At 36.9% G+C, this 24,202-nt stretch overlaps 1 protein-coding gene across 1 annotated transcript in view; it reads right to left on the bottom strand.

The window, feature by feature from the left end:
- The window catches only part of LOC116895484 (arylacetamide deacetylase-like 2), a 31,805-nt gene extending 7,989 nt beyond the window's left edge, over positions 1 to 23,816 (bottom strand). The window contains exons 1-3 of the mRNA XM_032896745.1: positions 23,679 to 23,816; positions 6,379 to 6,601; positions 4,808 to 4,877 (exon numbers count right to left, since the gene is read on the bottom strand). Of these exons, the coding sequence (XP_032752636.1) occupies positions 4,808 to 4,877; positions 6,379 to 6,601; positions 23,679 to 23,816 (431 nt within the window). The remainder of the gene's footprint in view (positions 1 to 4,807; positions 4,878 to 6,378; positions 6,602 to 23,678) is intronic.
- Between the last annotated feature and the right edge of the window lie 386 nt (positions 23,817 to 24,202).

Here is a 24,202-nt window from a genome sequence, read left to right on the forward strand (position 1 = left end):
AAGAGGAAAACTCATAGCTCTAAGAGCCTGCAAAAAGAAACAGGAGAGAGCGTATGTCAGCAGCTTGACAGCACACCTTAAAGGTCTAGAACAAAGAGAAATAAATAAACCCAAGAGGAGTAGAAGGCAGGAAATAATCAAACTCTGACCTGAAATCAACCAAGTAGAAACGAAAAGGACTATACAAAGAATCAGCAAAAGCAGGAGCTGGTTCTTTGAGAAAATCAACAAGACAGATAAACCCTTAGCTAGACTAACCAGAGGTCACAGAGAGGGTATCCAAATTAACAAAATCAGAAATGAAAAGGGAGATATAACAACAGAATCTGAAGAAATTTAAAACATCATCAGATCCTACTACAAAAGCCTATATTCAATAAAACTGGAAAATCTGGAGGAAATGGACAATTTTCTACACCAGGTAAAAAAAGTTAAATCAGGAACAAATAAACAATCTAAACAGCCCCATAAATCTTAAAGAAATACAAGCAGTTATCAAAAGTCTCCCAACCAAAAAGAGCCCAGATCCAGATGGGTTCAGTGCAGAATTCTGTGAGACCATCATAAAAGACCTCATACCAATACTATCCAAACTATTCCACAAAATTAGAAACAGATGGAGCACTACCGAATTCCTTGTATGATACCACAATTACTCTTATACCAAAAACACACAAAGACCCATCAAAGAAAGAGAACTTCAGACCAATTTCCCTTATGAATATTGACACAAAAATACTCAATAAAATTCTTGAAAACTGAATCCAAGAATGCATAAAATGATCATTCATCTTGATCAAGTTGGCTTCATCCCAGGGATGCAGGGATGGTTTCATATACGAAAATCCATCATGTAATCCACTATATAAACAGACTCAAAGATAAGAACCACATGGTCATTTCATTAGATGCTGAGAAAGCATTTGACAATATTCAACGCCCCTTCATGATAAAAGTCTGGAAAGATCAGGTATTCAAGGTCCATATCTAAACATAGTAAAAGCAATATACAGCAAACTAGTAGCTAACATCAAACTAAATGGAGAGAAACTTGAAGTAATCCCACTAAAATCAGAAACTAGATAAGACTGCCCATTCTCTCCCTACTTATTCAGTATATTACTCGAAGTCCTAGCCAGAGCAATCAGAGAGCGAAAGGAGGTCAAAGGGATAAAAATTTGAAGGGAAGAAATTAAAGTATCACTATTTGCCGATGACATGATAGTGTACTTTTGTGACCCCAAAAGTTCCACCAGAGAACTACTTAACCTGATAAACACCTTCAGCAAAGTGTTGGGGTATGATATTATCTCAAACAAATCAGTATCCTTCCTCCACACAAAGGATAAACAAGCTGAAAAAGAAATTAAGGAAATGACACCCTTCATAATAGTCCCAAATAATATAAAATATCTTGGTGTGACTTTAATCAAGCAAGTGAAATATCTGTATGACAAGAACTTCAAGTTGCTGAAGAAAGAAATTGAGGAAGAGGAAGATCTCAGAAGATGGAAAGATCTTTTATGCTCATTGATTGGCAGGATTAATATAGTAAAGATAGTCATTTTGCCAAAAAGCAACCTACAGATTCAATGCAATCCCTATCAAAATTCCTACTCAATTCTTTATAGAGGTAGAAAGGGCAATTTGCAAATTTATTTCGAATAACAAAACCCAGGATAGCGAAAACTATACTCAACAATAAAAGAACGTCTGGGGGAATCACCATCCCTGACTTCAAGCAGTATTACAGACCAATAGTCATAAAAACTGTATGGTATTGGTACAGAGATAGGCAGATAGATCAGTGGAACAGAATTGAAGACTTAGAAATGAACCCACACAACTATGGTCACTTGATCTTTGACAAAGGAGCTAAAACCATCCAATGGAAGAAAGATATCATTTTCAAAAAATGATGTTGGTTCAACTGGAGGTCAGAATCTAGAAGAATGCAAATCGATCCATTCTTTTCCCCGTGTACAAAGCTTGAGTCCAAGTGGATCAAGGACCTCCACATCAAACAAGATACACTCAAACTAATAGAAGAAATAGTGGAGAAGCATCTCGAACACATGAGCACTGAGAAAATTTTCCTGAGCAAAACACCAATGTCTCATGCTCTAAGATCAAGAATCGACAAATGGGACCTCATAAAACTGCAAAGCTTTTGTAAAGCAAAAGACACTGTCATTAGGACAAAATGGCAGCCAACAGATTGGGAAAGATCTTTACCAATCATACATCTGACAGAGGACTAATATTGAAAATATACCATGAATTCAAGAAGTTAGACTCTAGAGAGCCAAATAACCCTATTAAAAATGGGGTATGGAGCTAAACAAAATATTCTCAGCCGAGGCTTATCTAATGGCAAAAAACACCTAAAGAAATGTTCAACATCCTTAGTCATCAGGGAAATGCAAATCAAAACAACCCTGAGATTCCACCTCACACCTGTCAGAATGTCTAAGATAAAATGTCAGGTGACAGCAGATGCTGATGAGGATATGGAGAAAGAGGAATACTCCTCCATTGTTGGTGGGATTGCAGACTGGTACAACCACTTTGGAACTCAGTCTGGAGGTGCCTCAGAAAATTGGACATTACACTACCTGAGGACCCAGCTATACCTCTCTTGGGCATATAACCAAAAGATGCTCCAACATACAACAAAGACAAATGTTTCACTATATTCGTAGCAGCCTTATTTATAATAGCCAGAAGCTGGAAAGAACCCAGATGCCCTTCAACAGAGGAATGGATTCAAAAAATGTGGTACATCTACACAATGGAGTACTACTCAGCTATCATAAACAATGACTTCATGAAATTATAGGCAAATGGAATGAACTAGAAAATATCATCCTGAGTGAGGTAGCTCAATCACAGAAAAATACACTTGGTATACACTCATTGATAAGTGGATATTAGCCAAAAAGCTTGAATTACCCAAGATGCAATCCACAGACCACAGGAAGCTCAAGAAGAAGGATGACCAAAATGCAGATGCTCCCAGTCCTTCTTAAAAGGGGGGAAAATCCATAGGAGGGGATATGGAAGCGAACTTTAGAGCAGCAACTCATGGAATAGTCATTCAGAGCATGACCCACATGTGGTCTATATATATATATATATATATATATATATATATATATATATATATATATATACAGCCACCAAAACTAGATAAGATTGATGAAGTTAGAAAGTTCATGCTGAAAGGGGCCGGATATAGATCTCTTCTGATAGAGACATCCAGAACATGTCCAATACAGAGGTCAATGTTAGCAGCAAACCTCTGAACTGAGAACAGGACCCCCTTGGGTGGAATTAAAGGGAGTATTGAAAGAGTTGAAGTAGTTTGCAATCCCATAAAAACAATGCCCACCAACCAGAGCTTCCAGGGACTAAACCACTACTGAAAGTCTATACATGGACTGACCCAGGGCTCCAATTGCATATGTAGCAGAGAATAGCCTTGTTGGGGCATCAGGGGAAGGGGAAGCCCTTGGTCCTGACAAGGTTGGTCCCCCAGTGCAGGGGAATATGGGGAGGGGGCAATAAGGGGAATGTATAGGGGGAAAACCTGTATGGGGAAGGGGGTGGGGAGGGAATGGGGACTTATGAACAGGAAACCGGAAGGGAATAACCTTTGAAATGTAAATAAAGAAATATATCTAAGGGGTTGGGGATTTAGTTCAGTGGTAGAGCGCTTGCCTAGCAAGCACAAGGCCCTGGGTTCGGTCCTCAGTTCTGGAAAAAAAAAGAAATATATCTAATACCAATTTAAAAAAAAACAAACAAAATACCATTGTGTTTTATATCCTGTGTGTGTGTGTGTGTGTTTGTGTGTGTGTGTTGATATAGGAATACATATCAATTGGACTGTCTTATTACTTTCTTTATAATTTTAAGCCATTAGTATTCTTCAGTTATTTATACACCAATATAAACAATTTTATTCAGATGATCTTTGCTTTTATATTTCAAATAATGCCTAAATGTTTCTAAAATAGCAGTCTAAATGAAGTAGACTTTAAAATATGAATATATATGCCAAGATAAATAAGTACAAGTACCTAAAGAAATATAGATTTATTAAAATAAATGTGATATAATACAGCATTTTAAAAGCCTGCATAAAATGATAAAGTGGTAGGTTTGGTTGAAATTACAAAAGGGAAGGCAGGTCCTTAGTCAGATCATCGTATGTCATTTATTTCTTAAAATACAATCATTCTGATTCCTTTAAGGAATGATTATGGGGACATCACTGATCCCTACAGTATGTTTACCTAATTCTATTATATTTGCAGCCAAGAAATTTCTCTCAGTGTATTCAGATATGTCCAAATGATGAAATTTTGGACTACAGAATTGACAGGAAAGATTCACCCTCATGATGAAGGTTTCATAATATAGAGTATACCAAATACATACTAAAGTAATAGGCACCTTCCTGTCCTTGGTGTGTAGTAGAAAAGTCTGGCCAATTTTCATGATATATGAAAATTATTATTTGGTAGAACACCTGAAATATTTATATGGTGCCAACATTGGTCATTTAATGTTACTAAATGCATGAATAATTCTAACCTACATTGTTCTTCTTAGTAGCTCTAATAAAGTACTGTTCCAAGACTGTCATGGCTGTATTTTCTAGGTAAGAAAAAATAATATAAATGTCAGAATAAGGATCCAGCATCACCCACTCCCCTTTTTTGAGGTTTAGTTGACTTGCTTTCTAAACCAAGCCTATTCTGGGAAGGCTATCACCACAGCATGGAAATTTTTGTTTTCTTACTCTAGTCCCACAACAACAGCATCAAGCTTGTTTGCTGTCCATCGGTTCAGGTAATCATAGGGGCGTATCTCTGAAATGAAAGAGAAAAACAAAACTGTGTTTGGTGAATGTCGAGCAGTGGAAACACAGGTAAATCTAAGAAATGCTATAGAAATGTGAACCATGGTGGACTGATGACAACTTTAAGAACAATTAACCATGTAACACTCCCCCCCCTTTTTTGGTAGTCAATGCATTCAGGCAAAATCTGGTTGGTCACAATGGGAGATTCTTGTTTTATTTAGCAAGACTTCCTTGGGATAAACAGAACAATTTCTCCAGTTTCAAGGTAGTGCTCCATTCAAAAGATGCCATTGTTACAGATAGGTCCCCTTGCATCACACTGCTTCTTTTTGGGGTCATTTTCGTGAGAAGGAGGCTTTTGATAAGCAGCACTGATAGAAACTATATCAGGCAATATTGTACTCATGATGACCCATTAGCAGGAAGTACGGACAAAGTAAAAATGCTTGATTAGCAATAGACACATTGTTTTCAATGTTCTTTAATTGAATTTTATATTTCTCAAGAGAGGAAAAAGTGTATGTCTTTACTCTCAAACTCAAAAGTAGCACATTCCCTACAACTATGGTTAGAAGAACTTAACCGGAATTTCTATTTTCATAAATTCAGATTTTTGCCATAATTAGCGTTCTAAGACTTTGTTAGTCCTAATTTTGTACATTTTTAACTTTTTAAAATCTGATATTATAATACAATTACATAATTTCTCTTTTCTCCTTTTGAAGCCTCTCAAATATCTTTCAAATTCATGGTTCATTTTTCATTAATTGTTCTTACGTGTATGTATTGTATGTATATACCTACATATGGTTCTAAATATAACCTGCTTAGTCTGTATAATGTTACTTGTATTCACTACTGATCATTTGACATTGGATAGCCAATTAATGCGCTCTTCACTGGGACAGATTATTTTAGCATTCCTTAGTTGTCAGTAATCCTTTGAGTAGTATTAAGGCCTGATGAGCTAGTCCACTTTGGCATGTGTATTGCCTTATGAGACTTGAACTAAAGCTAGAAATACTTCATGGTATAAATTTTTTTAAAAAGTTTTTTATGTTGTCATGAACATGAATACTTACACAAATACTTTTATACTTAAAAATTTATAACAAACTTTGTTAACATTCTAAACAAATAATTTCAGATGTCATTAAAATAAGCAATATTATATTCTTATATTAGTAATTCCTTATAAAATGTATTATTCATTAACTCTAACTATTACATACAAGGTAGATAAAAAGAGGGTTAAAATTTGTAATTAATGCCTGAGCAGAAAGCAATGACAAAATTCCTTTTACTTAATAATGGAAACCAATTATATAAACACAAACATAATGACTACTATTAAGTGCTTAAGGAAAGAATGAAATCATTGCAGTAAAAACTGTAATAAGGTCATGAGAAGTAAAAGCTCTCAACTCAAAGTAGCGAGATGCAAATTATATATATATATATATATATATATATATATATATATATATATATATATAAAACCAACTTACTGCAGCTTCCTAAGGTGAAGGCACCACCATGAATGTAAATCACAGCTGGTCGCTGTCTTTCAGACTTCCATTTGGGTAAATACAGACGAACAGGGATGTCACTGAAGTCTGTGTCAATCACTGTAATGTTTTCATCTGAAACTGGTTTTGTCAGAAGCACTCTCATAAATATGGACAAAACATCTTCATATTTTATAAGACCCAAGTTTTCAAACATTTTGGCCTATCAAAACAAAAATTTAAACATTAATTTTTTTAGTAACAACAAATATATATATATATATATATATGTAGTGTAAAAACAAATAAGTGATGTGAAGATGCCATATGTGTGTACATCTAAATTGGAGGCAGATTAATAATGTCCTGAGGTTGTGGAGGACTGCAAAAATACAGTCTTCTGGACATTATATGATGCTGTACTTGTGATCTCAAAGCAGTTGTGATTGCCTGAAAAAGATATGCCACTCAACTTTTCAGTAAGTAGGAGTGAGTGACTCAGTAGGACCTTTCCATGGTAAGGAGAAATTGGCTAGTGAAGAATGGAGAGTCAAGAAGATGTGTGGGGAAAAGGAAGCTTACCTGTATGGTTCAGGAGTCTGATGGAAATGGAAGAGAGGTAGGAGGAAAATGGAGGTTCCCCTGGGATAAATTTCCTAATTTCATATTGCATCATAGCTAAATTAAATTGTGTTCTACACATATACGTTTTCTTTTCATATCTGTTGCTTCATAGTAGCTCTTTATGTATTATCACCTAATCACCATGTGCATCCTTATACACAGATGTTCGATTTTCTCTGTGGTAAGACTTTATAATCCATTGGCTATACACAGGAATAGTATAGGTTATGTGGAGGTTCTAGTTGTGCTAGGGACCCTCACTGAGCTTTCCACAGTGGCTGCTCATAGTATTTTGCTAACAATGCCAGTGTTCTTTTTTCCCCCACATCCTCATCAACATTTGGTGTTATTTGTTTTCTTGATGTGAGGGGTTACATTTATAGGAGATAAAAATTTCAAACAGTTCTAATTTTCATTTCCCTAGTAGTCAGGATGTTATACCACTCTCAGATATTTATTAACCATTATTGTCTCTTCTTTTGAGAACCTTCCCCTCATTTAATGTGTGCATTCATTTAAGCAACAGAAACCGATGCTATTTGCCATCATCAGATCCCACTTCTCCCACCACAATAAGCTCTGGATACACCAACACACCTGAAAAGCAAGATTCTGTTTTAAAATCCCATTTCATGAAGATGATAAAGGCCTTTAAGGTGAATATAAATAATTCCTGTAAAGGAATAAAAGAAGACACAGGCAAACAGGTAGAAGGCCTTAATGAGGAAACAAATAAATCTCTTAAATAAACATAGGAAAACACAATCAAAGAGGTGAAGAAATTGAATAAAATGGTCCAACAACCAATATCAAATTAAATGGAGAGATGTTTGAAGCAATCCCACTAAAATCAAGGACAAGACAAGGCTGCCCAATCTTTGCCTATCTATTCAATATAGTACTTGAAGTTCTAGCTAGAGCAATTAGACAACAAAAAGAGATCACGGATATCAAAAACAAATTGGAAAAGAAGAAGTGAAGGTATCACTATTTGTGGATGATATGATAATATACATAAGCAACAGCAAAAATTTTACTGACAAACTCCTACAGTTAATAAACACCTTCAGCACAGTGGCTGAATATAAAATTTACTCAAACAAATCAGTAGCCTTCCTTTATATGAATGATAAATAGGCTGAGAAAGAAATTAGGGAAACAACACTCTTCGCAATAGCCACAGATAATATAAAAGATCTTGGTGTAACTCTAACCAAGCAAATGGAAGACTGTCAGGAGGAATGAGTAGAAGCTAAAAGCTAGTAGGTGATCTTCCTGAGATGGATCCACTTTGGATTTGCTCTGCTAGCAAGGCTCAGGAGAAATCTATTTTAGGAACAATTCCTGCTATTTATATGCTTTTCCTTTTATTATTATTTATAATTACTAGGCATTAGCCCACCCCTTTGAGCAGATCTCTGAAGAATAATAAAGATGTACTGGCTTGTAGTGATGCTATATAGACAAATAGATGATTTCTTAATACTTAATGAAGATCCTATAAGAATTCCTAAAAATTTTTACTCTTTTATAATAATATTGCTATTAAGCTTTTTCTGATAGTTAAAACTGCATTGAGAACTCTGCCAGTCTTTAGTGTCAAGACGTGCATGCTTCAGAGATAACAAGCAGGAATCTAGTACTCAGAGCATATTCAACGAGGTTGTAAAAACATTAACCAAAGGTCATAAAAAGGAAACTAGTGATCTACTATAGGAGCTAGGACATAAGATGAAATATTGACTGAGTTTATCTGTACAAAACTTTACTAATAGCATGGTCACAAGTGTTAGGGTTTTTAGCTCTCTATGAACCTACAGAGCTGATGACAGGTGATATGTTTAGCCAGATAATTACTCCTAATGGATATGTATGTAAACATTCTCTGTTGTAAACTTCTTATTTGCTTTATGATTTGAATTTATGTGTAAATTTGTGGTGAACTTTTTACCATGTGATCATGTATTCTGAAAAAAAAACTATGAGTGCTGAGAACAAAGAGAGGAGACAATTAAACTGAGGAGAATTCTTTAGACAGAACTAAGGAAAACTTTTAGACAGAATTGATCACAGGAAGAACTTAGAACTAAACACATTGGGTGTAACAGAATTATTATATAAGAGCAGGAGGAGACAGCAAGATTAGGAGAATGCAGAGTCGAATAACTTAGAAACTATAAGAAAGCAATTTTGCAGAAAGAAATATGCAGAATGCAGAAGGAAAGAGGAAAAATGAAGCTACAGAGAGAGCAGGAGGAGCTGGCAGACTTCCCCTTACCATGGGACAGAATGGGCCTTTTCTATATAGCAAGGAAGACTTAGTCTTAATAAAGAGTACAAAGCTTCTTACTTACTGACTTGAGTTTAATTCCTTTAGGAATAAAAAGGTAGAAGCTTTTACTCTCTCTATGCAATAAAGATTGGAGCCCATTTTTCACCCAGAATGAGTGAATTCATTCTGCACTAGTGCTTAGTATTTTACTCCATATACATAAGTAAGTATGGATGTGTGTTTGTAAATACATATTTATGACATAGTATGAAAGCTGGAGCCAACTGGCTTGAATATGTATGTATGAATATGGTATGAATTTATGTGACTTTAATTCATATTTGCTTATATAAAATATTTTTCTTCTGTGAGTATGATTCTCTTTTCCTGTTTCAATAGAAATTTATTGCTCCAAATTTCCCCCTAGCCTGACAAGCAAGAGGCATCTGGACAAAAAGGAAAAGGTTCTAGCAATTAATCCTTGACTTAGTACCCTGCTATTATAATGAGGTGCTAAATGCCAGAGACTACAGTTTCTGGCCCTGAAGGGCACAGGCAGATAAGCTACAGTAGCAAAATGACTTAGACTTAGATAGATAAACATTTTATTATTATACAGCAACGCTAAATATCTTGTAAGTCCAATTCTTACCCCTGCCAATGTTCTTACCCCTCTGTTGCCTCAAGAAGAACTAAGAACAAGATAGAACAACCAGGACTGGCCCCAGGCAAAAGATCTGTATTAAAAGAACTTCAAGTCCCTGAAGAAAGAAATTGCAGAAGGCATCAGAAGACAAGATCTATGCTCATGGATCAGTAGGGATAACACACTAAAATTGACCATCTTACCAAAAGCAATCTACAGATTCAATTCAACCCCCATCTAAATTTCAACACAATTTCTCACAGACATGGGAAGAACAATTCTCAACTTCATATGGGAAAACAAAAACCCTAGGATAACCAAAACAATAAAAGAACTTCTGGAGGAATCATCATCCCTGACCTCAAGCTCTAAGCCAGAGCAATAGTGATAAAAGACAGTGGCATGCAGATCTCTGAGTTCGAGGTCAATCAACAGCACAAGTTCCAGAATAGTCAAGCTTAGGTAGTGAAAGAGTTGGAAAACAGAAACCTGGTAATAATGCAATAGAAAAAAGGCACATACTCCAGCCCCATCAAGCAGCAGGTTAAGCCATGTTGCTCTGGCTTTAGGGTGAAGAATAGAAGAGACAACTTCGACAATTGATATTTGTTAACAGAGCTAAGAAATCAGTGGTGATTAAGAAGAGAATAGCACCACTAAAGTGAAATCTTCTGGGAATTATTTTCTGAGAGTAAAAAGCTGTGTTCCAGAGATAGCTAAGGTTATAGCTCATGCTGCAGCTGGTCTCAGTAATGTGTGAAAAATCATCCAAGTGGTTATGGTTTTGAAGGCATGAAGAACAGCTGAGGCTTGGTACTGTGAGAGGCCAGGGAAGGCCATTGTTGATGATGCAGCCTCATTTTCAATTGAAGCCCAGGACCTAAGGGGTCATGCAAAGAAGTTCACGCTTAGTAACATGACAAGAGCCTTTGAGAGGCTATTAGTAAAGCCTAGTTGCAGTGGAAGACTTCAATGTATTGGAGATGCCAACACCATGGGATGATCATGAAGAACATCAGCAGCAATGGAGTAGAGTCAACCAGGCCTAGAGTTCTGTAGAAGGCAGAGCTGGAGAAGTGATCCAAGCCCTTGTGAGAAGCCCAGAAGATCATGTTTAGATCACAGACATTGGAATAAGAATCTGAAAAGTTGAAGTTGCCTTGGAGACCCCAACATTTTAGAGATTCTAGAGCTCTGGCATACTGCTGAGGAAAGCTGCAAACAGGAAGTGGAACTATCCCAGGAGAAAGAAGTTTGTTCCAGTCAACAAAAATGAAAGGAATTGGAACCTTATAGCAAGAATAACAGTATCAACGAACCAGACACCCTAGAGCTCCCAAGGACTAAACCATCAACAGAAAAGTACACATCGAGGTACTCATGGTTCCAGATGCATATGTGGCAGAGGATTGCCTTATAGGGCATCAATGAGAGGAGAGGTCGTTGGTGCTATGAAGGCTCAATGCCCCAGTGTAGGGGAATGCCAGCGTGTTGAGGTTGGAGTGGATGGGTGGGAGGGGACACATCTTCATAGAGTCAGGGAGAGGGGGATAGGAGAGGAGAGAAAGGGGATAACATTTGAAATATAAATACATAAAACATCCAAATAAATAAATAAATAAATAAATAAATAAATAAATAAATAAATAAGAAAGTGCTTTGACATTAGACATAGAGATGCAGAGTTTAGAGTTGTCCCAGCTGGTTATTGTTCTTGTTTGGTCCAATATTCTTCACTATGATACTTTGGAATGGTAATGTATATCCTGAGATGCTTAAGGTCTCCTTATTGATTGAATGAATCTTAAAGACAAAAGTTTGAACTTTTAACATTGTTGAGACTACTATAGACTATAGGGTATTTGAAAATTGGACTAAATGTATTTTTATTATGCTATGGCTAGGTATAGCCCCTATAGAGTCATGTGTTTAATCAAGTCTATGGAGGCCAAGAAGTGAAATGCAGTGATTTGAATATTTTTGACCCAGGGAGTGGCACTATTAGGAGGTGCGGCCTTGCTGGAGTAGGTGTGGCCTTGTTGGAGGAAGTGTGTCACTGTGGGACTGGACAATGCAAGCCTCCTCCTAATCACATGGGAGCAAGTCTTCTCCTGTTTGCCTTGGAACAAGATATAGAACTCTTAGCACCTCCAGTGCCATATCTGCTTGTCTAGACACTGTCATTCTTCCTGGTATGATTAAAATGGACTGAACATCTGAACCCGTAATCTAGTCCCAATTAAATGTTGTCATTTATAAGAGTTGCCTTGGTCATGGTATCTCTTCAAAGCAATAAAACCCTAATTAAGATACAACCTAACACATTTCTTATTCTGATAATTAGTTATATTACTTACTAGTACTAAGAAAATGAAATTAAAGGGCATGTAATAACTTCCTATTATTTTAAAAGGTATGCGAGGAATCAAACACAGGTCCTCTGTAAGGGACCAAATGCTCTAAAGTGCTGAGCCGCCTCTCCATGAGAACTTAAGGGGCCATTTGGACACACAGTAAAGAAAAACAAGTTTTATAAGTCTATAATGCAAAGAAAGGATTTTGTATACACATTTAATTTTTTAAATGTTACTGTTATTAAAAATTACATTAAAACTAGCCTAAACAATTGTTTATTGCTCTGTTTATGAAATGTTTTACTCTCTGCACTTCATTTTAGAAGTGGTAATAATAACAGTGATCCCTTCAAAGTGGAAAACAAGAGGTTAAATTCTTAAGATAATTGAAGTGGTGAGCCACTAGTAAATAACTCAGTGGCTTTTAACATAGTCACTGAATGTTAAAATATCAATTTTAGGGCCCATAGACTCCTGAACTGGAGCTGACCTGATAGCCCCTTCCTGAAGACTAGCTTCCATGGTATTAGAAGACAACATGCAAGCTACCAAAGAGAAAGGGAACTAACATTCCTACGTAGCTTTGAAGACTATGAACCACATCAACAACCAGCATGCCACTAATATCCTAAAAGTGAAGTAGTAGGACATACCTTGGTGGTAACCCACAGCTCTGTGATTGGATTTAAGACCTTCTTAACAAGAAATAAACCATGCCCAGAATTAAAAAACCTATTAACTAAATCAGCATAATTCCAACCATCTGTAAAATGTATATTTATACCTAGAGATAAATGTAACATCCAACCCTTGTCAAGGAAATTTTACTGTTTGCAACACACAGAGACCACTGCAAAAAAAAAAAAAAAATCTAAATGGAGAGTTTTAGAGCCCAGTTCCAATCGACACATATACAAAATACTCCCAACCTAAGCACAGGGAACATTTCAGTAGTGTTGTTGTAAAATTATTTTAAAAGGTTTTCTTTTACCCCACTAGGTCTGGTACTGTAGTGCCCCAAGATATCTGCTAGATATCTTGGCAGAATTACATCCCAACACCATGGCGGCCCAGTGTCTCCAGCCACCACACACTCTCTTACACTTAAATTGCTACAAGAAAGAACACACAACAAATTAACCTCTGCTCCAATTGATAAGATTTATACTTATCAACTAAGATATATAATTATATTTTTTTGCCAAAGATAATCAGTATGTTTATTCATGAGAAAATTACAAACTTGCACATGCAACATCTATTGTCTGCTTCATAACAAAATTATATTTTGACATGGAAATATCTTCATTCAGGTTTTTAATATAATAATAAATTCAATGTTTGCATATTCTATTTTAATCACATTGTTTTGATTTGTTAGTTAATTTATTTCTATGTATGTGTGCGTGTATGATACACAGTTGTGTGCTGACAGGTTTACATGGCTATACATGCTTATATTACATAAATATACATATAAACATGTGGAGGTCTGAGGTTGTCTTTGAGGCCTTCTTTAGTAGTTTTCTCTATTTTACACGGTAGAGAGCATCTCTCAGTTGACTTAGACCGTACAGACTCATCTTTGAAGGTCCTATTTCAGCCTTCCAAAGAAGCTACTATCTGCCCAAAGAATGTACCTGTGTGCTAGGATCTCAGTTATATTCCCTTCTCAGTAGGCCATAAGATTTTGTTATCTTTATTAACTTGAGTATTTCTTATTTACATTTCGATTGTTATTCCCTTTACCGGTTTCTGGGCCAACATCCCCCTAAACCCTCCCTCTCCGCCTCCCCTTCAATATTGGTGTGCCCCTCCCAAATCCTCCATCCATTACCGCCCTCCCCCAAACAATCACGTTAACTGGGGGTTCAGTCTGGGCAGGACAAAGGGCTTCCCCTTCCACTGGTGCTCTTACTAGACTATTCATGGCTACCTATGAGGTCAGAGTCCAGGGTCAGTCCATGTATAGTCTTTGGGTAGTGGCTTAGTCCCTGGAAGTTCTGGTTGGTTGGCATTGTTGTTCATATGGGGTCTCAAGCCCCTTCAACCTCTTCCAGTCCTTTCTCTGATTCCTTCAATGGGGGTCCCGTTCTTGGTTCAGGGGTTTGCCGCTGGCATTCACCTATGTATTAGCTGTATTCTGGCTGTGTCTCTCAGGAGAGATCTACATCCGGTTCCTGTCGGCCTGCACTTCTTTGCTTCATCCATCTTATCTAGTTTGTATATGTATGGGTCACATGTGGGGCAGGCTCTGAATGGGTGTTCCTTCTGCCTCTGTTCTAAACTTTGCCTCCCTATTCCCTGCCAAGGGTATTCTTGTTCCCCTTTTAAAGAAGGAGTGAAGCATTCACATTTTGGTCATCCTTCTTGAGTTTCATGTGTTCTATGCATCTAGGGTAATTCAAGCATTTGTGCTAATAGCCACTTATCAATGAGTGCATACCATGTGTGTTTTTCTGTGATTGTGTTACCTCACTCAGGATGATATTTTCCAGTTCCATCCATTTGCCTATGAATTTCATAAAGTCATTGTTTTTGATAGCTGAGTAATATTCCATTGTGTAGATGTTCCAGGTCACAATCTTAACGCAACCTTGCTTTGATGTCTATCTGAACATCAGAGTCAAAAGTCACATGGATGGAACAACACTAAGCAGGCTACAAACAAGTTTAACCAAACAATCCTGTGTTTACATCCTGGAAATATCAACCCACTATTTATTTTGCTTGGTCTTAGTGTGAAACAAATTTAAGCCAGGTATGGTGGTACACAGCTGAGTTTCCAGCATGAGGGAGTTCATTTGTAAGAAAAATTATGAATTCAAAGTCAGTCAGGGCAGCATAGCAAGCTCCAGGTCAGTTTTCCTATGAGGCAATGCCTTTTCTCAAAATATAAAAGAGGCAAGCAGGGAGGAAGAGACACGAAGAGATGGGAGAGGAGAAGCAGGAAAAAGAGAGGGAGGAATGGGAGAAGAGAGAGAGAAAGAGTGAAAGGGAAGAGGGAGGGGAAGAATAAAAAATAGACAAGTAAGAGGAGAGGGAGAGAGAAGAGAGGGAGAGTGGGGAGGGTTAAGGGGAGAGAGAGGAGGGAAGGCCACAGGAAGGGATAGGGATATAAATATGGGAGAGGGTGGGAGAGTGTGAGGGACCAATTTGATTAAAAAATTGAAGTGGCATTAGGCTATCAGAAGGCAGACAAGTATCCGACAAGTACCAAGCAAGATGAGGTGGAGTGGGTTCAGATCTTCCACCTCTATCACAGGTGCTTCTTCTGATGCATATTTCTGGGATATTTGTCTGAATTTAGGACGATGAGGTCACATGAATTATTTTCATGGCATCTAGTCTGATATATTGAGTACTTTGATCTGTGCATCTGTTTTTTAAATTGGCTATTATTTAATTAACATTTCATAAGTTATCCCTTTTCCCAGTTTCCCATCCATAAACCCCTATTCCATCCCTCTCCCCCATCTTCTATGAGGGTGTTCTCCCACCCAACCACCCACCCCTTCCTGCCTTCCCTACAGTGGTGGTGGGAGGGGTCCAGCCTTAGCAGGACCAAGGGCTTCTCCTCCCATTCCTGTCCAAGAAGGTCATCCTCTGTTACACATACAGATGGAGCCATAGGTCTGTCCATGTGTACTCTTTGGTTGGTGGTTTAGTCCTTGGGAAGCCTGGTTGGTTGGTATTGCTGCTCTTTTGGGGTTACAAGCCCCTTCAGCTCCTTCAATCCTTTCTCTAACTCCTCCAATGGGAACCCCGTAATCAGTTGAATGGTTGGCTGTGAGCATCCACCTCTGTATTTGTCAGGCTCTGGCAGAGTCTCTCAGGACACAGCTATATCAGGCTCTTGTCAGCACGCACTTCTGGACATCAACAATATTGTCTGGGTTTGGTGGCTGTATGTATATGCGCTGGATCCCCATGTGGAGCAGGCAGCGAATGGCCATTCCTTCAGTCTCTGCTCCAAACTTTGTCTCCATATCTCATCCTTTGAATATTTTTTGTTCCCCCTTTTAAGAAGGACTGAAGCATCCCCATTCTGGTTGTCCTTCTTCTTGAGCTTCATTTGGTCTGTGGATTGTTTCTTGGATAATCTTATCTTTTGGGCTAATAACCACTTATCAGTGAGTGCATACAATATGTGTTTTTGTGTGATTGGGTTACCTCACTCAGGATGATATTTCCTAATTCCATCCATTTGCCTATGATTTTCATAATGTAATAGTTTTTGATAGCTTAGTAGTATTCCATTGTGTCAATGTACCACATTCTCTGTATCCATTCCTCTGTTGAAGGGCATCTGGTTTCTTTCCAGCTTCTGGCTATTATAATTAAGGCTACTATGAAAATAGTGGAGCATGTGTCTTTGTTATGTGTTTGGGCATCTTTTGGGTATATACCCAAGAGAGGTATAGCTGGATCCTCATGTAGTTCAATGTACAATTTTCTGAGGAACCTCCACACTGATTTCCAGAATTTTTGTACCAGTCTGCAATCCCACCAACAATGGAGGAGTTTTCCTCTTTCTCCACATCCTCACCAGCATTTCCTGTCTACTGAGTTTTTGATCTTAGCCATTCTCACTGGTGTGAGGTGAAATCTCAGAGTTGTTTTCATTTGCATTTCCCTTGTGACTAAAGATGTTGAACATTTCTCTAGTTGTTTCTCAGCCATTCGTCATTCCTCAGTTGTGAATTCTTTGTTTAGCTCTGAACCCCATTTTTTAAATGGTTTATTTTTCTCCCTGCTTTCTACCTTCTTGAGTTCTTTGTATATTTTGGATATAAGCCCTCTATCTGCTGTAGCATTGGTAGAGATCTTTTTCCAATCTGTTGGTTGTCATTTTGTCCTAACAACACTGTCTTTTGCCTTACAAAAGTTTTGCAGTTTTATGAGATCCCATTTGTCGATTCTTGATCTTAGAGCATAAGCCATTAGTGTTTTGTTCAGGAAATTTTCTTCAGTGCCCATGTGTTTGAGATGTGTCCCCACTTTTTCTTCTATTAGTTTGAGTGTATCTCGTTTGATGTGGAGGTCCTTGATCCACTTGGAATTAAGCTTTGTCCAGGGTGATAAGCATGGATCGATATGCATTCTTCTACATACTGACCTCCAGTTGAACCAGCACCATTTGCTTAAAATGCTATCTTTTTTCCATTGCATGGTTTTGGCCCCTTTGTCAAAAATCAAGTGTCAAAATAGGTGTGTGGGTTCATTTCTGGGTCTTCAATTCTATTCCACTGGTCTATCTGTCTGTCTCTGTACCAATACTATGCAGGGTTTTTTAATCACTATTGCTCTCTAATACTGCTTGAGTTCAGGAATAGTGATTCCCCCAGAAGTCCTTTTATTGTTGATGATAGTTTTAGCTATCCTGGGTTTTTTGTTATTCCAGATGAATTTGCAAATTGTTCTGTCTAACAAAACCATCCAGGATTTTAAAATGGAAAAAGAAACACTAAAGAAAACACAAAAGGAGACAACCCTGGTGATAGAAAACCTTTGGAAGAGATCAGAAGTCATAGATGCAAGCATAACCCACAGAAAACAAGAGATAGAGGAGAGAATCTCAGGGGTAGAAGATACCATAGAAAGCATCAACAGATAAGGTAAAATGCAAAAAGCTGATAACCCAAAACATTCAGGAAATCCAGGACACAATGAAAAGGTCAAACCTAAGGATAATAGGTATAGAAGAGGGTGAAGACTCCCAACTTAAAGGGTCAGTAAATATATTCAACAAAATTATAGAAGAAAACTTCCTTAACCTAAAGAAAGAGATGTCCATAAATGTACAAGAAGCCTACAGAATCCCAAATAGATTGGAACAGAAAAGAAACTCCTCCCACCACTTAATAGTCAAAACACCAAATGCACAAAACAAAGAAAGAATATTAAAAGCAGTAAGGGGAAAAGGTCAAGTAACATATAAAGGAAGACCTATAAGAATTACACCAAACTTCTCACCAGAGACTATGAAAAGCAGAAGATGCTGGGCAGATATCATACAGGCCCTAAGAACACAAATGCCAGCCCAGGGTACTATATACAGCAAAACTCCCAATTGACATAGATGGAGAAAACAAGATATTCCATGACAAAACCAAATTTACACAATATCTTTCTACAAATCCAGCCCTTTGAAGGATAATAGATGGAAAACTCCAACACAAGGAAGAAAACTACACCCTAGAAAAAGCAAGAAAGTAATCTTGCAGTGAAACCAAAAGAAGAGAGACACACCAACATGATTCCACGTCTAAAATAACAGGAAGCAAAAATCAATTACTATTGCTTAATATCTCTCAACACCAATGGCCTCAATTCCCCAATAAAAAGATATAGACTAGCAGACTGGATAGATAAAGAGGACCCAGCATTTTGTTGCATACAGGAAACATACATCACAAAGAAAAAGAGACAATATTGCAGAGGAAAAGGCAGGAAAACTACTTTCCAAGCAAATGGTATGAAGAAACAAGCTAGAGTTCCCATTCTAATATCAAATAAAATCGACTTTCAACCGAAAGTCATCACAAAAGATAAGAAAGGACACTTCATATTCATAAAAAAAAAGCCACCACGATGAACCCTCAATCCTAAATATCTATGCTCCAAATGCAAGGGCACCTACATTCATAAAAGAAACCTTACTAAAGCTCAAATCACACATTGGACCTCACACGATAATAGTGGGAGATTTCAATACCTGACTCTCATCACTGGACAGATCACAGAAACAGAAATTAAACATAGACGTACAGAAATTAACAGAAGTTATGAACCAAATGGATTTAACAGATATTTATAGAACAGTCCATCCTAAAACAAAAGGATATATCTTCTTCTCAGTACCTCATGGAACCTTCTCCAAAATTGACCATATAATCAGTCACAAAACAGGCTTCAACAGATACAGGAAGACAGAAAAATTCCATGCATCCTATCAGATCACCATGCACTAAGACTGGTCTTCAATAACAACAATAATGACAGAAAGCCCACATATGCATGGAAGTTGAACAATGCTCTACTCAATGACAACTTGGTCAAGGAAGAAAGAAAGAAAGAAAGAAAGAAAGAAAGAAAGAAAGAAAGAAAGAAAGAAAGAAAGAAAGAAAGAAATTAAAGTCTTCTTAGAATTTAATGAAAAGAAAGATACAACATACCCAAACTTATGGGAAACAATGAAAACAAAGCTAAGAGAAAAATTCATAAATCTGCATGCCTGCAGAAAGAAACAGCAGAGAGCATATGTCAGCAGCTTGACAGCACACCTAAAAGCACTAGAACAGAAAGAAACAAATACAAGAGGAGTAGAAGGCACAAAATATTCAAATTCATGGCTGAAGTCAACCAAGTAGAAACAAAAAGGACTATACAAAGAATCAGGAGCTGTGCTTTTTGTTTGTTTGTTTGTTTGTTTGTTTGTTTTTTGAGAAAATCAACATGATAGATAAAGCCTTAGCCAGACTTACCAGAGGTCACAGAGAATGTATCCAAATTAGGCAAATCAGAAATGAGAAGGGAGACATAACAACAGAATCTGATGAAATTCAAAAAATCATCAGATCCTACTACAAAAGCCTATATTCAACAAAACTCAAAAATCTAAAGGAAATATACAATTTTCTAGACAAATACCAGGTACCAAAGGTAAATCAGGAATAGTTAAACCATCTAAAAACCCCATAACTCCTAAAGAAATAGAAGCAGTTATTAAAAGTCCTCCAACCAAAAAGAGCCCAGGACCAGATGAGTTTAGTGCGGAATTCTATCAGACCTTCATAGAAGACTTCATACCAATACTGTCCAAACTATTCCACAAAATAGAAACAGCCAAAACACTACCAAATTCCTTCTACAAATCCACAATTACTCTTATACCTAAACCACATAAAGCCCCAACAAAGAAAGAGAACTTCAGACCAATTTCCCTTATGAATATCAACGTAAAAATAGTCAATAAAATTCTTACAAACCAAAACCAAGAACACATCAAAACAATCATCAGTCATGATCAAAGTAGGCTTCATCCCAAGAATGCAGGATGGTTCAATATACAGAAATCCATGAATGTAATCGAGGATATAAACAAAACCAAAGATAAAAATCACATGATCATTTCATTAGATGATGAGAAAGCATTTGGCAAAATTCAACACCTTTTCATGATAAAAGTCTTGGAAAAATCAGGAACTCAAGGCCCATATCTAAACATAGTAAAAGCAATATACAGCAAACCAGTAGCTAACATCAAACTAAAAGGAGGGAAACTTGAAGCAATCTCCAAGGCTGCCCACATCTCCCTACTTATTCAATATAGTACTCCATGTCCTAGTCAGAGCAATCAGGCAACAGAAGGAGGTCAAAGGGATACAAATTGAAAAGGAAGAATTCAAAATATCACTATTGATATAATAGTATACTTAAGTGACCCCAAAAGTTACCCCAGAGAACTACTAAGCATGAAAAACAACTTCAGCAAAGTGTCTGCATATAGGATTAACTCAAACAAATCAGTACCTTTCTCTACTCAAAGGATAAACAGGCTGAGAAAGAAATTAAGGAAATGACATCTTTCACAATTGTCCCAAATAATATAAAATACCTCAGTGTGACTTTAACCAAGCAAGAGAAAGATCTATATGTCAAGAACTTCAAGTTTCTGAAGAAAGAATTTGAAGATCTCAGAAGATGGAAAGACCTCCCATGATCATGGATTGGCAGGATTAATATAGTAAAAATGGCCTTTTTGCTGAAAGTAATCTACAGACTCAATGCAATCCCCATCAAAATGGCTCATGGTCTAAGATCAAAAATCGAAAAATGGGACCTCATAAAACTGCAAAGCCTCAGTAAGGCTAAGGACACTGTCATTAGGACAAACAGCAACCAACAGATTAGGAAAAAAAATTTACCAATACTACATCCAATAGAGGGCTAATATCCAAAATATACAAAGAATTCAAGAAGCTAGACTACATAGAGAGACCAATAACCTTATTAAAAATGGGGTAAGGAGCTAAATAAAGAATTCTCAGCTGAGGAATATCGAACGGCTAAGAAGTACCTAAAGAAATGTTCAATATCCTTAGTCATCAAAGGAAATGCAAATCAAAACAACCCTGTTATTCCACCTCACACCAGTCAGAATAGCTAACATCAAAACTCAGGTGACAGCAGGTGCTGGCAAGGATGTGGAAAAAGAGGAACACTCTTCCATTGTTGGTGGGATTGCAAACTGGTACAACCAGCTATACCTCTCTTGGGCATATACCCAAAAGATGTTCCAATATACAGCAAACACATGCTCCACTATCTTCATAGCAGCCTTATTTTTAATAGCTAGAAGCTGGAAAGAACCCAGATGCCCTTTAACAGAGAAATGGATACAGAAAATATGGTACATTTACACAATGGAGTCCTACTCAGCTATCAAAACAATGACTTCATGAAATTCAAGGCAAATGGATTGAACTAGAAAATATCATCCTGAGTGAGGTAACCCAATCACAGAAAAGCACACATGGTATGCACTCACTGATAAGTGGATATTAACCAAAAAGCTTGAATTACACAAGATGCCATCCACAGACCACATGAAGCTCAAGAGGAAGAATGATCAAAATGTGGATGCTTCACTCCTTCTTAAAAGGGGGAACAAATATATCCATAGGAAAGGATATGGAGGCAAAGTTTGGAGCAGAGACTGAAGAAATGGCCACTCAGAGCCTGCCCCACATCTTGCCCATATAAAGATAGATGATAGATAGATAGATGAGAGAGAGAGAGAGTGAGAGAGAGAGAGAGACAGAGAGACAGAGAGAGAGAGAGAGAGAGAGAGAGACCAAATCTTGATAAGAATGAGGAAGCTAAGAAGTACATGCTGACAGAGACCGGATATAGATTTCTCCTGAGAGTCACAGCCAGAGCATGTCAATACAGAGGCGAATGCTAGCAGCAAACCACTGAACTGAGAATGAAACCCTAGTTGAAAGGAGTAGAGAAAGTATTGAAAGAGCTAAAAGGGCTTGCAACACCTTAAGAACAACATTGATTGTGGATGTGAGTGACTAGAGGTTTTAAGAGTTCTGTCAACATTTTTCCTGCGTTGAGTTGCTTTTGTCAGGATGCAGTATTAAAGAAACAGAAACAAAAATAGGACAGTTGTTCTTCATGGAAAATTGTCTATCTCTTCTGTAGCATATTAAGAAGCTTCATCCTCACTTACTAAACCTTGATGTGACTTCTCTCATCATATATTAGCTGCTTCTGTTTTCTCTATAAATTTTTCCATTGTCACTATATCCATAAGGCTTCCAGACAGAGATATATTTTTGTAAAATGAAACATGGTGTATTGTTGTGATAAACCTAAATTTAGGTACTACCAAAATAAAATTTGAACCCTAGCAGCGTGGACCTAAAGACAGACAGCACCAATCGCATGGGTCAAGATGTGGCCTTTGAACTACTTGGGTCTCTGATGTGTCATCTAATGCACTTACTGTTTCAAATTCTCCTCTGCTTATAAGAACATAATAACGGTATCTAGGGTGATATCAGTAGATGGAATATTGCAAAATCAATAATTAATGTGAAAGCAGACAGGAAAGCCAGCTCTTTCCCTTAAACAAATGTGTTTCAGAGATCTAAGAAATTGGAAAAGGTTCTTCCACATTGACATTTTCCTGTTACTAAAAGTATATTTTTATGTTAATATAAATACTCCACTGTGTAAATTGCAATGATCTTCATCTTCTTCTTCTTCATCATCATCATCATCTTCATCATCATCATTGGTGAATTAGTTACTAACACAGTTAAGAATGACAGTTGACACCTCTTTGGAGTTCACAAAAACACAAGGAATGTGTATAATTTCTGAGAATAGGAAATTGAATTATCCAAAGGAGAAAATAGTAAATGATTAAATATACATAGAAATGCTATAATATAATAGACATTATATAATATTACATTAGTTTAGGAGTGTATAAGGTCTTAGATTTTTAGAAAAGCATTTAGTACATTTTAACTTTTCAAAAATCACTCAAGTGTTGCTTTAGACAACACCAGTTCTTTTATTCTCAGGACAGTATATGATAGCCGTTTAGTTTAGAAATAGTATCTTAGAAAACATGTGTCCCTTTCTTTGTGTACATTCAATTAAACATGTTAAACATTAAATAAGGCATTAAGTTTTTTGATTATTCAGAATGCCATAAAAGGAAATCAAAGTCTATTTGGAATTACTGCTGAAATATTATGAAATTTGAACTATTTTCATAAATAATTGTAACAAGTCCTCCTTGCACCCCAGAAGAATGATTTTAAAACATTGTGTTAAATTCACAAAAAAATTAATAAAATATTATATTAGAATATATTACCATAAATGACAACATTTTCATACCAGCATCCAGAAACTGAATTTTCCAGCGTTCTTCAATGTTTTCAGGCATTGGTATATAACTATAATAAGCAAAGAGAATAAGGAACAACCCAAAGCACAGAGTTTTGTATCCCATGGCTAATCTTTCTTTACTTCTGTGCAATGAGGAGTGTCATCCTACATACTGACTACTAAATATTAAGTCAAAGGGCTTAAGTGAAGTCTCTGACATGTAACACCCATTTAGCAACACTCACCTGTAGGGGAAATATTATAATGATTTTGTAATTGCATGGCTAATAAAGCTAACTTTATGACCACATATCTAAATATGAACCAATACTAGACAACATTATGAGAGCAGCTGACCGTTCTTACTCAACCGTGCAATGCCAGCAAAGCTCAGTAGAACTCTTGTCAGAGCACACAAACAAGAAGTAAATACTATTGTGCAAATATTTTAAAACTATGCTGTACATATACAGGCTCTTCCCAGTTTCAAGGCTGAGAGGGAGTTCCCAA

Source organism: Rattus rattus, chromosome 3 (assembly GCF_011064425.1).
Source record: "Rattus rattus isolate New Zealand chromosome 3, Rrattus_CSIRO_v1, whole genome shotgun sequence".
NCBI classification, from domain to species: domain Eukaryota; kingdom Metazoa; phylum Chordata; class Mammalia; order Rodentia; family Muridae; genus Rattus; species Rattus rattus.